This window comes from Dermacentor albipictus, chromosome 1 (assembly GCF_038994185.2).
Source record: "Dermacentor albipictus isolate Rhodes 1998 colony chromosome 1, USDA_Dalb.pri_finalv2, whole genome shotgun sequence".
Lineage (NCBI taxonomy): Eukaryota > Metazoa > Arthropoda > Arachnida > Ixodida > Ixodidae > Dermacentor > Dermacentor albipictus.
This window is the reverse complement of record NC_091821.1, coordinates 87,335,675-87,349,992: the sequence shown is the minus strand read 5'-3', so window position 1 is coordinate 87,349,992 and position 14,318 is coordinate 87,335,675. Positions and strand designations below refer to the sequence as shown.

General features: G+C 41.1%; 1 protein-coding gene across 2 annotated transcripts in view; it reads right to left on the bottom strand.

Moving 5' to 3' along the window:
• Positions 1–2,310: 2,310 nt before the first annotated feature.
• Positions 2,311–14,318, bottom strand: part of INPP5E (Inositol-3-phosphate synthase) — a 57,762-nt gene continuing 45,754 nt past the window's right edge. Inside the window, exons 11-13 of one of the 2 annotated variants that reach the window (XM_065426536.1) lie at positions 10,670–10,716; positions 9,541–9,639; positions 2,311–5,693 (exon numbers count right to left, since the gene is read on the bottom strand). In XM_065426536.1, the coding sequence (XP_065282608.1) occupies positions 9,566–9,639; positions 10,670–10,716 (121 nt within the window). In that variant the 3' untranslated portion in view covers positions 2,311–5,693; positions 9,541–9,565. Of the gene's footprint in view, positions 5,694–7,337; positions 9,640–10,669; positions 10,717–14,318 lie in introns of those variants that run through there. The other variant, XM_065426537.1, reaches the window with a different exon arrangement.

Below are 14,318 nucleotides of genomic sequence, written 5' to 3'. Positions count from 1 at the left end.
GAATAACTTCCTGCACATATTTCACGGTTAGGTTGCGTGGTAGCAGTGTCAGCAGCTGGCAACGCTCCTGAAAGGACATACACCTATTGTAGGTAGCATGTAGGTTGTCTTCCCAGCTGGTGCATTGCGCACATTTTTCTTGTGACGCACGCGAAGTCTCTGGGATATTATATGCTGCCTGTATCCCTGATCGTATTTTCGTCACCATAGCTCTTGCCACCTCTTCCTGCTGTCGCTTTGCATAGGAAAGTCTGAGGCGTTTTTTTAGAGCGCTCAGTGGCTTTAGGGGCGAGATTTCGGAGGTAAGGCTGACACTGGAGTTTAAATTTTCTACGATTTCTTCTCTAGGGCGGAATTCTTCGAATGTTTTGGTTGACTCTGCCTGCATATTATCTATGTCTTCCTTGAACCGACGGTAACAATTCTGACAGATGAAGTCACTTTCTCGTACTCGGAGAGCTTCTTCAGGAAGTAGGACTTTTTTGAGAGCTGCGACATTGAGGGTCTTTACACTGCGAAAATTACGTCCTTTTTCAATTCTCTGTTTGTGCCTTTTTGAGTAGTCAGCACAAAACCTTTGCCGCGAAAATCTCTTCATAAATGCAAAAGCTCACTGCTTCCGAAGATTATCGTAGGACAGAAGAGCAGGTGACGGATGCAGGGCCCAGGGGTGCTTTTCCAAAAAAAGAAGATGGACAGATGGATGGATTTTTAAAACAGGCTGCCTGCCATCGACACTGACGCTGGTTCGGTCTGGCGTATGAGCCGAGACTGAGATACCAAGTATGCTTGTCGTGGGAGCCCTCGAGCGCAGAGAAACCACGCCAGTACAGAAAACGACCCCACCGTCTACCAGGCCTGCAAAACGACACGCGAAACTCGAGATCCGAACAACATCCGCCTATCGGGCCTGTCTCGGTCGTAGGTCCAAGGCTGAGGTATAACTGCCAGGTGTTAAATGCGTTGCGATGGAAAGATGATAGCGGCGGCTAAAGCCTCGGTGTGGTGGCGGCACACATGGTGCTATGAAATTCAGGGTCGCGCCGGGCGTTATATAGCCATAGGAGCGGCTGCCAAGTGCGGTTCATCCATGGAGTGGCAGCAGCTCGGTAAAGGCATCTTGAGAGTAGCGATGGGTGCAATAAATGTTTGCATAAACGGCCACTAACCACACGTCACTCCGAAATAACATTCTCAAATATGCTTACAGTAATTTAAGTCCCACTGTTAGAAGAGTACGAAAGCGAATAGGAGCTTTAGACCTTTGATTGTAAGAGAAAAAGCACTTAAAAATTACCCTTATGAACTCAGCAACTGTAGCGTTTAAAATTTACCCACAAAAAGACAATAATAAATCCAGCTTCCCACGATAGCGCATCCTAAGAGAAAATACTGAGCAGTCGTAGGGATTGAAATCATGAACTCAGTTTTGTATTAATTTTCATACTTTAAAACAATATAATGCAACACTTTTTTGGTACCCTAATATTATCGAGTATTGAGGATTATTCTGGCAAATTTTAATGAAATTTGAGGATGTTTTTTTTTTAAATCCAAGGCAAAATTGTCACTTTTTTGACGTTTTTGATCTTCGGCCAAATTTGAGGCCATATTGAAAAATATATGTCAAGTGTAGAACTACAAAACTTGCCTAAAGTGAGTAAAAGTAGCTGGAAAATACTGAGAAAAAGAGTGTGGAGATCTTTATGCATCTTACCCTGAGGCTGCCCTGAAAAGTGCCTTTTTTGCACTGCATAGCTCCGGAAGCGAAGTTTGCGATTTTTTATTTAGAAGATTGACACAGCAAGAAAAAGTTTTTTTATTCGTTCGTATAGTACACCTTGCAAAGAGATAAAAGTAAAGTACTTATGTGCGGAAAAAAATTACTGTGCATGCAGTGAGGCTCCAAATTGGCAACTTTGCAAAGTGGCAAAAACGACGTTCTCCACCGCTTGTGACACAATTTTTTTCCGAGAAAACTACGAAGTTCCTTGGATAACTAAGGTTTATTCCTTTGTGTGGACACATTTGCCCATCAGATATAAAAATTTAATTGAAAACAAAAAATGGTCATGGGACCTCGATTACCGTTCTTATCTGAACATGCATGCATATATATATATATATATATATATATATATATATATATATATATATATATATATATATATATATTGCAACTAACGGTCTGCTCCGGACCACCGTCAGTTGCACTTCACTCCTCAAAAAGGCACGAAATGTGCCGAGTGAGCTCCTGAACAGCACTTTGCAGTGGGGTGAACACGGTTTAAATCATGGATCCAGGACCTCAAAGAGATGCGACATTATTTATTTATTTGGAGTACCTTACAGGCCCATAGGGCACTGTGTAATGGGGGGCGAAAAATCCCAACAGTGCATACACAACCAGATGAAAAAGAAAAAGTACAATACATGGTAAATAACATTTGTGCACGTAATATCAGTAAAAAAAAGGAGACTAAGCAATGTGGAAATATCAAGAAGAAATATAGTACATAGATTAAAGCACACAATAACACAAAAAGCACATGGCACATGAATAAGTGCGCAATTCATCAAGCATGTTATAGCAAAAGGGGAAACGAAATGCTTAACTTCAAAATATGAACTGAAACATGAACACGAAATGTGAACAATTATGAACTGCAATATGAATATGAAACATGCTAAACGACGGCTTCAGTGAAATGCGTAACAAGTTGGTGATGGAATGTATCAGTATTAGACAGAGATGTGATACTGTCTGGTAGATTATTCCATAATCTTATGGCTTGTGGAATTGCTGATGAATTAAAAGCTGAAGTGTCACCATAGATCCGTGTAAGACTCAAAAGATTGTGAAATTTTTTAGACGTGCAGGATGGGACATCGAGGTGAAAGGAACATGATCTATTGGAGTGCACATACTTGTGAAATACTGTTAGTAGAGCGATGTTACGGTGGTGTGCCTAAAGATTGGAGAAAAAGATCAGTTTTAATCTGAGTGACGCTTGAATTGTAATTAATAGTTTCTTGAGATGAATCGTGTGGCCCTATTTTGGATGGATTCTAAAGTGGTGACCATGTTATGATAAGGAGACCAAATGGAGGAAGCAAACTCAAGTTGTGGGCAAACAAAAGTAAGGTAGGCTAGTTTGGGAATATTAGCAGGGGAACTTCTTAGGTTACTGTATAGGTACCTTAAAGACTTAGGAGCGACGGTGCATATGGATGTGATATGAAATGACCATGAAAGATCTGACGAATGATGCTTTAGTACATTTCTTTCACATGTATTGCTGAATCACCACTGAATTTTTGTCATGAGCACAAGTAATGCACTGCGGCTACTGCATTGGCCACAGAAACATCTCTCTCCACTTGTTTGGATGCTAAGATCTGCAACGCCTTTTATGTAATAAATAAGCCTTATATTGCAACATAAAAGTACCAGACAATGTTACATTGAGTCACACGACACACACCTATATCTTTCACATGTGACACACTATACATTAAAAAAACTGCCAGCTTCACCCAAAGGTGAAGTACTGAAAGTGATATTAAGGTTTAGTCTTGTGCTGAATGTGCCTCAGAATGCTTGCAAGATGAGGAGCATGCCAATGATGTTGAAAGCATTGCACCTCAATGGTGGAGGAGATATGAATGAACGAAAACCATTGGTGTTTGTCAGCGTCCAAGGGAAAAATTACGTACATAAATTTAGCTTGACTTTTACTGTCCATTCCACTCATACCAATGTATGCACCACAGTGTGGTATGCACATAGTTGCTCAGCAGGAATGCTCATGCATGTGCACGCAATGCTCATGCCAGCAGTGTAGGCCATAACACTGCCCTGGCTTTGGTAAAGCTGAGTGAGTGGAGTGTGAAGGGGTGTCCACTTGGCTTCGTCGCTTTTGGAGCCAAATGCACTGTGCATCTCTGAAAGCCTTCTAATCCTCCATGCGCAAGCCATGCATGTGGCGTCGACAGCACGACAATGCAAGCAGTGCAAATGGGCCTCGATCATCCGTGTAATTGCTATTGCAATAAAATTTAAAACTATATAGCAGGGTTTAATGTCCTGAAACTGCACAGGAGGGTTTGAGGGAAACCATAATGGAGTGCTCAAGGTAAATTTTAAACACTTGAAGTTTTTTATCATGCACCTACACTAAGTACCACCAGCATTTTTGCATTTCAACTCCATCAAAATTCAGCCTCCGTGGCCAGGAATCAAACCCAAGACCTGCACTATTTTTTGGTTGCGAATGCAAGAAGTGAGAGGAGCATCTCCAGCCCTCGTATTGCTGCCTGCTATGCAAGAAACAGACTATAGATGGAAAAAAAAACTGTATGCAGCATTGTTTTAGAAACAGTCTCGTGTCTATATTTTGATCATTTATGTAGTTTAATAGTTTAGGGAGTGTATGTCAGATCATTTGTTCACTTAGCTGTATTCTGTGAAGTTTTATCCAAACTATGGTTTTACATGGTGGGTAGGCATACATTTTGGTTAACTGAGGAAGCGTTAAAAGTAGAGCCTCAGAACACTTAAGGTTTTGTTTATATGACAGGGCTAAAGTAAGGGTACTGTCTGTACACCAATACTAACCAAATATCGTTGAAGAATCGATAAGAGAGAGCAGTATAATGTGTATCGGCAAAGTCTAGATTAACAATGCAGAGAATGGCTTTTTCTTTAAAGACGTGCAAGTGATTTGAATTACTTTACATAGTGTTATGTGATACCAATAAAAGGGCAACTCTTTCTTAATTTCACATTATCACAACATTTGGTCACTTTCAGCAAAGCAAGAGCTGCAGTTAGTCTCATGGCAGCGTCTGCCTAAAAAGCATGTGACATTATTCTACACCACTAGCAGGAATATCAAAGTTTATAAAAATGTACGATGGATATGATTGCAACCAGTAGTAAGCTGGGTCACATTCGCAGCACAACGAAGTCCCCATGTAAGTTTTTGAAGTGGTGCATAGTATTAGGAAAAACATTCCAATCTACAGCCAAGGTCTCTAACGAAACTAAAAGCAAGTCAACCTTAACATCCAAAGTAGTATGTGTCTACTTACACAAATTTCCCAGCCTGCTTATGTGGATGCCAGTGTGCAACCATACAGAATGGATGCTTTTTGTGACACTACATTTAAGAAACTTTCTCACATTTAAAAAAGCAGTTTTTTGTAACCTCTCATTTATGAGAGATACGTCCTAAAACATGCATAGCTGCTTACTGTAGATATTTTAGTACAACAGTGAACACAATGTTTTTCAGCTTGAAAAGTGCCTTTTCATAAAAAAAAAAAATGTACAATTTCTTCCTGCAAAGACCACATCAATATTTCCGGACCACATACATAGTATTTGTAAAATTTAGTTCACTGCAAGCACATAAACTAATATACCTCATAGATTTAGAATTCTTCCCCCAAAAAAATCAATGAAGTGATCAATTCTGACCACAAATTTCTGTGTCATTGCTTTTGATATGGATGATTATTTGTAGCAAAGTATATTTCAAGAACTGAAGCAATTTGCATATTGCAAAAAAACAGCATTAGCATAAATCTGTCACTTAGCATATGACTGAAAGAAAATGTCACATAGTACACATACACCAATTTTTGCAGACAATGGAAGCTTTGCCACTTGACACAGAAATTTTTGCTGGCTGGAATAATTTCAGGAAATTCACAGTCATACAGCTGCTAACACATACATAATTTTTCACCAAAATCCATAATGTGGGAAAAGAACGCTGGATCATATGGCATGGAATGATCCAGTATTCAAAGTACATGACTGAAATACGACTCTACATTTGCACAAGTGAGCAATTCACAACACTGAGCTATAAGCATCTAAACTTTACATCTCACTAGAGAAAAATTAAAGAATTGATTGGAAATTGCAAGCAATTTTTGGAGGTGCACACAAAAACAAAATAATAATACAAGGTCTAAATTAATTTGCTGCAGCACCCAGCGACTCCACTTAGTTCTGAGAATAATGTGAGTAAAAGTCATAAATACGCCATGATCATTAGCACTGGTGACATGATGAGCAGCAAAGGAAAAGTTGCAGTGTCCTTGCATATTTTGTAGCAAAAGAATGGAAAAACACAAGCTTAATGGGTCAGATCTCCTTCCCCTTGTAATCAACCATGGCCATGCTACAGATCAGATCAGCAGATAGTAAGGAAACATACAGTAATTTTGAATATGCCCCAGTAAAGTTAAACTCTATAGTAAGAAAACCTGAGAAAAATGAAATGGCAAGCTAAGATTGTCATTAGTAAAATGTTTGAACTAAAGTAATCAAATGTCCAGATTTATGCGACATCCCACTTTTACACCTGTGCACCAAGCCACCTGACATTTATGTGTTCTATCCCACTGACTACCTAGCACCAAGCTGTGGTGTCAACAAGAGAGCAATAGTAAGCACAGCTTGGCATCAACAAGGCAGGAACATTTCAGAGTGAAGATACTGATAATGTTGCCATGAAACAGGTATTGCCAAGCTAAATTGCAATCAGGAAGTGTACACAACAGTTCCCACAGTAGATTGCAGACACTGAGAAAGTACTTCCATTAGCCTGTAAGAGGAATGGGCTGACAGCTTGCTCCACCAGCCAGTCATAGGCGTAGGCTCTAAGCTCATAACTGAAACATAATGCTCTCATGCTGCGTCAAATAAATATGATGATACTGATGCCCTAGCATACAAGGCATGGCTCATTCAGGATGTTACCTAAACAACAAATTTCACCCATCGCAGCTAAGAATCAGCTCCAGAAGCACCATGTTTAAACATAAAATGGCACTAAGGCTAAAATCTGAATTGGGGTTTAAACTTGCCGCACAATGTATGTCTACAAAACTCACCATTAGCCCATTAATCTATGTTAAGAGTATAAAACTGCCGAAGAGTATGCATTTGAGCTGGTTGGTTCATGATTACGAGCAGTAAACAGTGCTAAACAACAGGGCAAGGAGAAGGACACAGACAACAGCGCTGACTAACAACCAAGTGTCTTTATTCTTTCGGTCAGCATATACATACTCCACCACTATCTCAAAGCGCAGAATCAACGGCTGAATTTGCTGAATTATGTTGATTCTGTGCTTTGAGATAGCGGCGGAGTAAATATATGCTGACTGAAGGAATAAAGACACTTGGTTGTTAGTCAGCGCTGTTGTCTGCGTCCCTCTCCTTGCCCTGTTGTTTAGCGCTGTTTACTGCTGGTATAAAACTGCCTCTAATTTCACTTATGCCCTCGCCTCCCCCCCCCCCCTTTTTTTTTGCAGTGTACACACTACCTTATGTCTCACATTGCAGTCTGGAGAATCTGGTCACTTTATTACAGTATTATAAAAGTATTTTGAAAAGCTGTATTAAGAGAAATTTTAATTATTTATCAACTTGGAGAAACCATATGAACCATCAGGTCAGCAGCTTACCATTATAAATATTGAACCACACAGCCATTTGCATTCTTTTTTACCTCAACAGGCGAAGGTGCACTACACTGCATACATGCAGCTGTCGTGGCTTTTTTCTTTTTTTTTTAATTCTCATACACACAACAGAAATCTTTGCATGTACGCATTTATTCTTTATTTTTTTAATGTTCATATGCATAACAGAAGTTCTTGCATGTACACATTAACAGATGAGCAAAAGAAGACTTCTATAGCAAGAGGGTACATCACAAGTACTATGCTAATGTGCCTCATTGTCGGGAAAAAAAGTTCATTTCAGCATATTAAAACAAGAATGCAAACAGTAGCGAGAACTCTGCTTCCCAGCAATAAGGTATTCTCCAGAACAACAAAGTGATGTGGAATACTATTTACCTTCAAAGATTCACCAATAATGGTGTCACAGGAAATTTCTGCACTACTCATTACTAGTGCAAGATGACAGCCTAAAACCAAGCCAAAATGTACCTGAATACCGTATTTACTGGCATAATGATCGCACTCGCGTAATGATCGCACCCCGAACTTGCCACAGCGATGTGTCGTGTGCCAAGTCTAGCTAATGATGATCGCACTTACTATCTGTTGAATGCAGTCGAATGCTACGTGAACGACTCTTCCAAGACATACCAAGCAGTCTGCATGCACCAAACATTCTTAAGTAGATGCCCTATTTAATTCCTATCATCACTCTCCGCACTTGCATTAAAAAAAAAGCTACAACTAAACTTGCCTTGGCTTTATTATTTGTAGGCTTTATAATGGTTGTGGTCAACAACAAAAAAGGCACCTTTCGATTCTTCTCGTCTGCACTCGTGGGCACGCAACAAATCGTGAGCAGCAACGATAGTGGCCATGTTTACACTGATACATTAGAAGTGTACACTATTCATGCGCCGACGCTTGTAACACAGCTAAGATATTCGCCCACCCATAGCAGAAGCATGCCATATTAAGATAGTCGTGAAGACAAATGCCGCAGTTTCCGCAGCATGCCCACCATGGGTTTCTGTCACTGGCAGCTAAGAGCGCCCATCTCTGTTTCTGTCCCCTCAAAGTGGTCATGGCTACGTTATTGCCGCAAACTTGCCGATAGTAAGAATATTATTCATTACTGATATGGAAGAAACTGTTTCAATGCGCATAATGTATCACGAGAAGAAAAAAAAGTCACATTTGGAGCATTCGGTTGCTCTGCTGGCCGCCATTTTTGTTTTGGTGTCCCGCACTGTTACAGCGGCAGCCACCTTCCATAGAGTTTCTCACTATATTACCTAGAGGGAAATCTGGCACTGCTGCGCTGTGGTATGCATGGGAATGCCGGTATATTGTGACTTCGGATTGGCATCGTTCTTGGAGAGCCAGGCAAGCACCGTTCCGTCTGTCACAATGATTCATTTTCTACTAAAACAGCACATAAAAAGCAGTTTTAGCTTTATTATTACACAAAAACATGTTCTGTTTAACTATGAGAACTTACTATTGCATGTACAATTATATGATATGTAAATAGTATCAGCGGGCCGCTAAAGTTGGAGGACAGACGACAACATTTGCGCTCGCTTTGAAACAGTTTGTCGCCTGTTCTTGCTTTTCTTCACTTGGTCATGCATTGTAGGTGAGTAAAGATGTAATATGTGTGAATGGAAACATTTTATGAAGATTTTACTTTCAGAACGCATTATTTGTGTAGCCATATCCACATTTTAGACGATGCCTCTTACAACACCAGCCAACACAAGCCTCGCAGACACATATACCGTCATTCCCATGAAGGCACAGCGCTCTTCAGGAAACTCCCATAGATGGTGGTGCCAGATTTCCCTCTAGGCGTTATAGTGAGAAACTCTATGCCAGCTTAATCCTGCAGCAAACACGTGATGAAAAAAAAATTTTTGTGGAAAATTTAACCAGCATAGTAATCGCACCCCTCGCAACATCAATTTTTTTTTTTTAGAAAAAAGTGCGATCATTATGCGAGTAAATACGGTAGCACAACACTTGTGCACAGTCATGTACAATGAGAAAACTCACTTGTAGCACAGGACATCAAAAGCTTTCACATTACAGTACACACATGACTGGCTTTAAGGCTCTGGCGAATTTCAAGAGCAGCAGCCCGCCTGCGTACAGCTGCATGGCAAAAGAATACAGACTTTTATGAGCACTTCATCCATGAACATAAAAACATTACAACCACATTTTAGGTACAGTATAGTTCCATTTATTCAACAATTACTAATTTCATACTTCACTCTGTGGATATTATGCTGTAATACTAGTGCAACATCAACACAACAAGGGGGTTCAATGTGAAGACTTATTGGACAAATGGTGCATTTTATTAAGAAGAATTGCATGAGTACATCTCCACTAAAGAACGCTCAACACCCTAGTAAGCAAAAACAGATTTTTGAAGTATGGTAGATATAAATTATTAACTGAAAAAGATATATCTGATTTGTCTAGGACATCAAACAGTAGTGTGAATGCTACGACATTTTCCTGTGCTGTCTCTTTTGTGCTTTCTGTTTCTTTTCAATATGCAGGGATTTCAACACCCAGCATAGGATTTCAGTTATCACTAGATCTGTACGCTGACGCTGCAGTAGAATTGGTCACATTAATGCAATGTCTTTGCTTTCATGCTCAGCAAAATGTAAAAACTTTAAAAATAGAACGAATGACAAAGTAACAGATAGGGTGCCCACAGGTGTCACAAGATACCTGCACAGTGTGTTTATATGGGGGAGCACACAATAAACATAACCTGTACATGCGAGCTCTTTAGATAAAAGAAGTAACTGCACATCTGCAACAAGACCACCATAACTCAGAATGCCAATACCATTGCCAGATAATCTCTTTCAGAACCTGGCTGGCCACTTGCCGTCTCTTAATTTAGGCTTTCCAAATAATTTGATAACTTTTTGGTGGCCTGCTTCAGTCAAATGAACAGAAGTTGACTGTATATGTCTTAGTCAGACAGAAAGCAACTTTGCTGCTATTCAGAGTGTATTGTGAAGAATGAAATGAAAATTCTCCTGCTCCACAATAAGAGAGCTGCAACTTCAAGAAATGTTTTTCCATTACGATTCCTACTGCTCTTATATAAAAGTACTGGTTCATAAAATGCAAGGCAAAAGCAGCTATAAGGTCATACCTTCCAAATAGATGTCTCTGTTGAACAAGCCTGCTGACAGTCGTGTGCTGTAATATAAACGAGCATAGTTCATAAATCAAACAAAAATTTTTATTCAAATGAACTTGCTCTTGGTAGCAAAGCAGTGTACAGGAGATTCTAATCCAAATTCTATTAAACACTTCAATTAAGTGACTTTTCGAATTATCCGGGCAGGAAAACACATGAGAAAAGAACAATACACCAATGCATAAGGATATGTAGCCTTCATGTACATCAGTAATGCAGTCATTGAAACAATCACCAAATGTGGGACTGCTTGGTTCCACAGATTTTCACACCCATGGTTACATATCAGAACTTTGTCAATACTGTCCTGTTATGCATGATTTCCTGGTGCCAACATTCATGAACGAGGACACAATGAATAACCCAATTAATTCCCAAGGTGGGTAAGTAAGCACAGCATCTCGGAATTGCCACTGATACACTTGTCAAAACTCACAGAGGTGATTTTCGTATATATTTCTACTACTGTGCATTGGAAAGTACACTACAGATTCCAGCCATTTCAAACTTTGCCTCAGATAAATTGTAAATGTCAAAGTGATGAATGAAGAGAACCAGTTACTCTATGGAAACTTAGAGCACAGTAAAAGACGACAGACAAGGAAGGGGCACACCACACAAGTGCTCACTCACAACACAAGCGCTGAGTGAGTGCTTGTGTTGTGTGCCCCTTCCTCATCTGTCTGTTGCTGTGCTCTAAGTTTCGATACAGTAATGTAATACCAACTAGCCCACCTATCCATTCTATTGCAAGAACCAGTTACATGACCAATGCTGGCCCCATCAAATACACTTTGTGCATAGTAACGTATTTCTTTGGACAGGTCTAAGAAGAAGTGTCATAAAATGTATGCAACATGCTTAAACCCCATCAGGGGCCAATTAATTCTGTCTATTGAAAATTCAGTTTTATCACATTTCTTCCACCATCATAATTATAAAAAACACTTAGCTGTAGAATGGATTAAGAATTTTTCATTCTTCAGTGTCAAGTTTACAAAACGTAGAATCTATGCAAGAAATCTCAAAAAAAATGTCAGATATGAAAACATCAACTATTTCATGTCTAGCATACTTGAAAAGAATGTGTCCAACCACTTGAAAAATATGCCTGATGTAAAACATTGCGAAAAACATTGAAAAAAGCAAGCCTGCTACACAATGACGTACTGACGCCATGAGCAAACACCCAGCCGTCTTCCTTCCAACTTGTTTTACTGAAATACTTTACACCTATATCCAAACTTTTAGTACAGGTCCAATCAGAAATTTTCGAAAACGTATGCAAAAAGTTTTATATATCACTATTTTCATAACTGCTTTTGCTTTTGATGTACTGTCTTGGCATGCACAATTGTGCACACAGTGCCTGAAGGTGCTAGAGCATCATTTTTATTTGCTCGTGATTCCGAGACATTATTTTGGTATGCACAATAGCAGATGCAATACCATAAAATTTCATAAAAAAAGGATATAAAAGAAAAAAAAGTTGTAGCATACTGATGCAGAATTGCCAGCTTCTGGTAAAGTCCCCATACTAGCAGCTGCTGCAGTTTTTTTCCACAACACTGACTTCACACTGACTTCAAAACACGACATATCATGAACATTCATGCTTCTATCACTGCCTGCTAAATACAGGCTGCGGTGAAAGACGACGACGGCAGTTGCGGCCCAACGCAGGAAATAAGAGGACACAAGGGTTGGTGGAAGAAATAAAGAAGTGAAAAGAAGTGAAAAGAAGTGAAAAAAAGAAGTGAAAATCATGAGCGAGTGGGAAGCTGTGGGCACGAAGACGGATCGAACGAGCCGAGGAGGTTTGTGCAATGAGTCCCGAGGGGGCTACCTAAGGTGTACCGCTCGGCAGTCTCATGATGGGCCATCGAGCCAAGCTCCTGCCCGTGACCTGTGCCTGGCCAGTTCTGGTGCCCTCAGAGTTCCTGTGCTCTCGAAATTTCGGCACTAGCAGGGATCCTGAGCCACCACCCCAGCAACTTGTTGCTGTGTCACCGCCACTGCCTACCCAACCCAAGCCATCTCCGCCACGTACAATGTGCCAACGAAGAGTGCAACCACACACGAGCGAACACAGTTGGGCCGTATGCCACGTTGCCCGGACTTCGTGCGTTATTGGGCAAGGGACAGGAACTGTGCAGTGTGCTGCGTTGTATGATTCCGCACATTAGAAGACAGTCCTAATCTGTGCTAAGGAATCTTGTTTGTGGCTGTTTAAGAGCACAATGTGTCCTGTGAGTACAAGTACCTGTGCAACCCATCCGATTATCACGTTCGAGTCCTTCCTCACCACACTTCACGTCGAAAAATGTGACAGTTCACATTATTACCCTACAATTGGCGGCGAGGAGTTACGGAGTCGCCATCTATCGGAAGCGCCTCGCTGGCGTAGTATGAGGGATCACGTGGCGCGCTCCTCATAGGTTTTGCTGTCAGCGCTCACTGAAAACACCACGCGCGAGCTCTCCCGGACATTTCTGTAAGTACTTTCGACACGAGAGAAGTTTCTTACTGTCTAAATAATAATCTTGGGGAAACTGAAAGCACACAATCGTTTACAGATGCTACCTCTTTACCGAATACGTAGTACATTGAACGCCACTGCACGCGGTCGCAGCCATGGAGTATCCCGAACCGGCTTCTTGCGTGAAAGGTAGATAAACGCTGAGAGCAAACTATGTGAAATATGTTCTTATAGCGTTTGTATAACTAAATGGACCGTAAGAGAACGAAGACTCAATGCAGCGATCGCGCAGATTCGCAGCGACCGACTGCGCGTCTGCATGCTTGTCCGCGCACTGTTTCGCTTTCTCCGCGCGCGTTTTCGCACCGTGCCATGAGCTTTAGGTCGCAGAATATGAGCATTTGACAATATACAAGCACCCATTGTTGCGTGGGCGCCATCAGAGCTGTTCAAAAATAATTTCATTGTAGAGACTTCGACGCCTGTGATGTACCGTCGCGACGATTCAATCTTTCTTTTTTTCTAAATTCTTTGACCTTTCAGTACTATTTCTCGAGTTGCGTCGCACTGTATGTTTATCGGTGTCCTCAGCGTGCAATTTCCCGCTGCTCCTTTTTTTGTAATCGAGTGCATTAATTCATAACACAAACATGACCATATGCCATGCTTTTTTTTAAATGTGCTTCTTACCGCTGCCTTTCCACTCCACTGAACTTGCCAGTATCTACAGCATCGACAACTTCATAGACCAAACCGTCATGACATTAGTCGGGCAGCGGACTTGGGCGAGCGTCTCAGTGCGCGTTTTCAGAACATCGCAGACCGGGCGCCGTAGCAGAAATCTTCCTCGCGTCTGTGCTTGCTGCATACCGGAGTTGTAGCCGATGACTGTTTTCCGGTTTTACGTTTCGCGAGCCAAGCTTCACGCAGCTTCTTGTCCTGCGGCTACGTGTGAATAAGGCTGACACCGGCCTCCGTTACGTGCGTCCGGCCCTGCAGCACCGAGCAGTAGCCTACCATGTTGCGCGCCTTCAAAGGCAGCCACTACCTATTGTAGTGCTTTCAAGCGTTGTAAAGGAGACATTCGAAGCGGGAAAATTTCGCCACTAAATGAGGACCGCA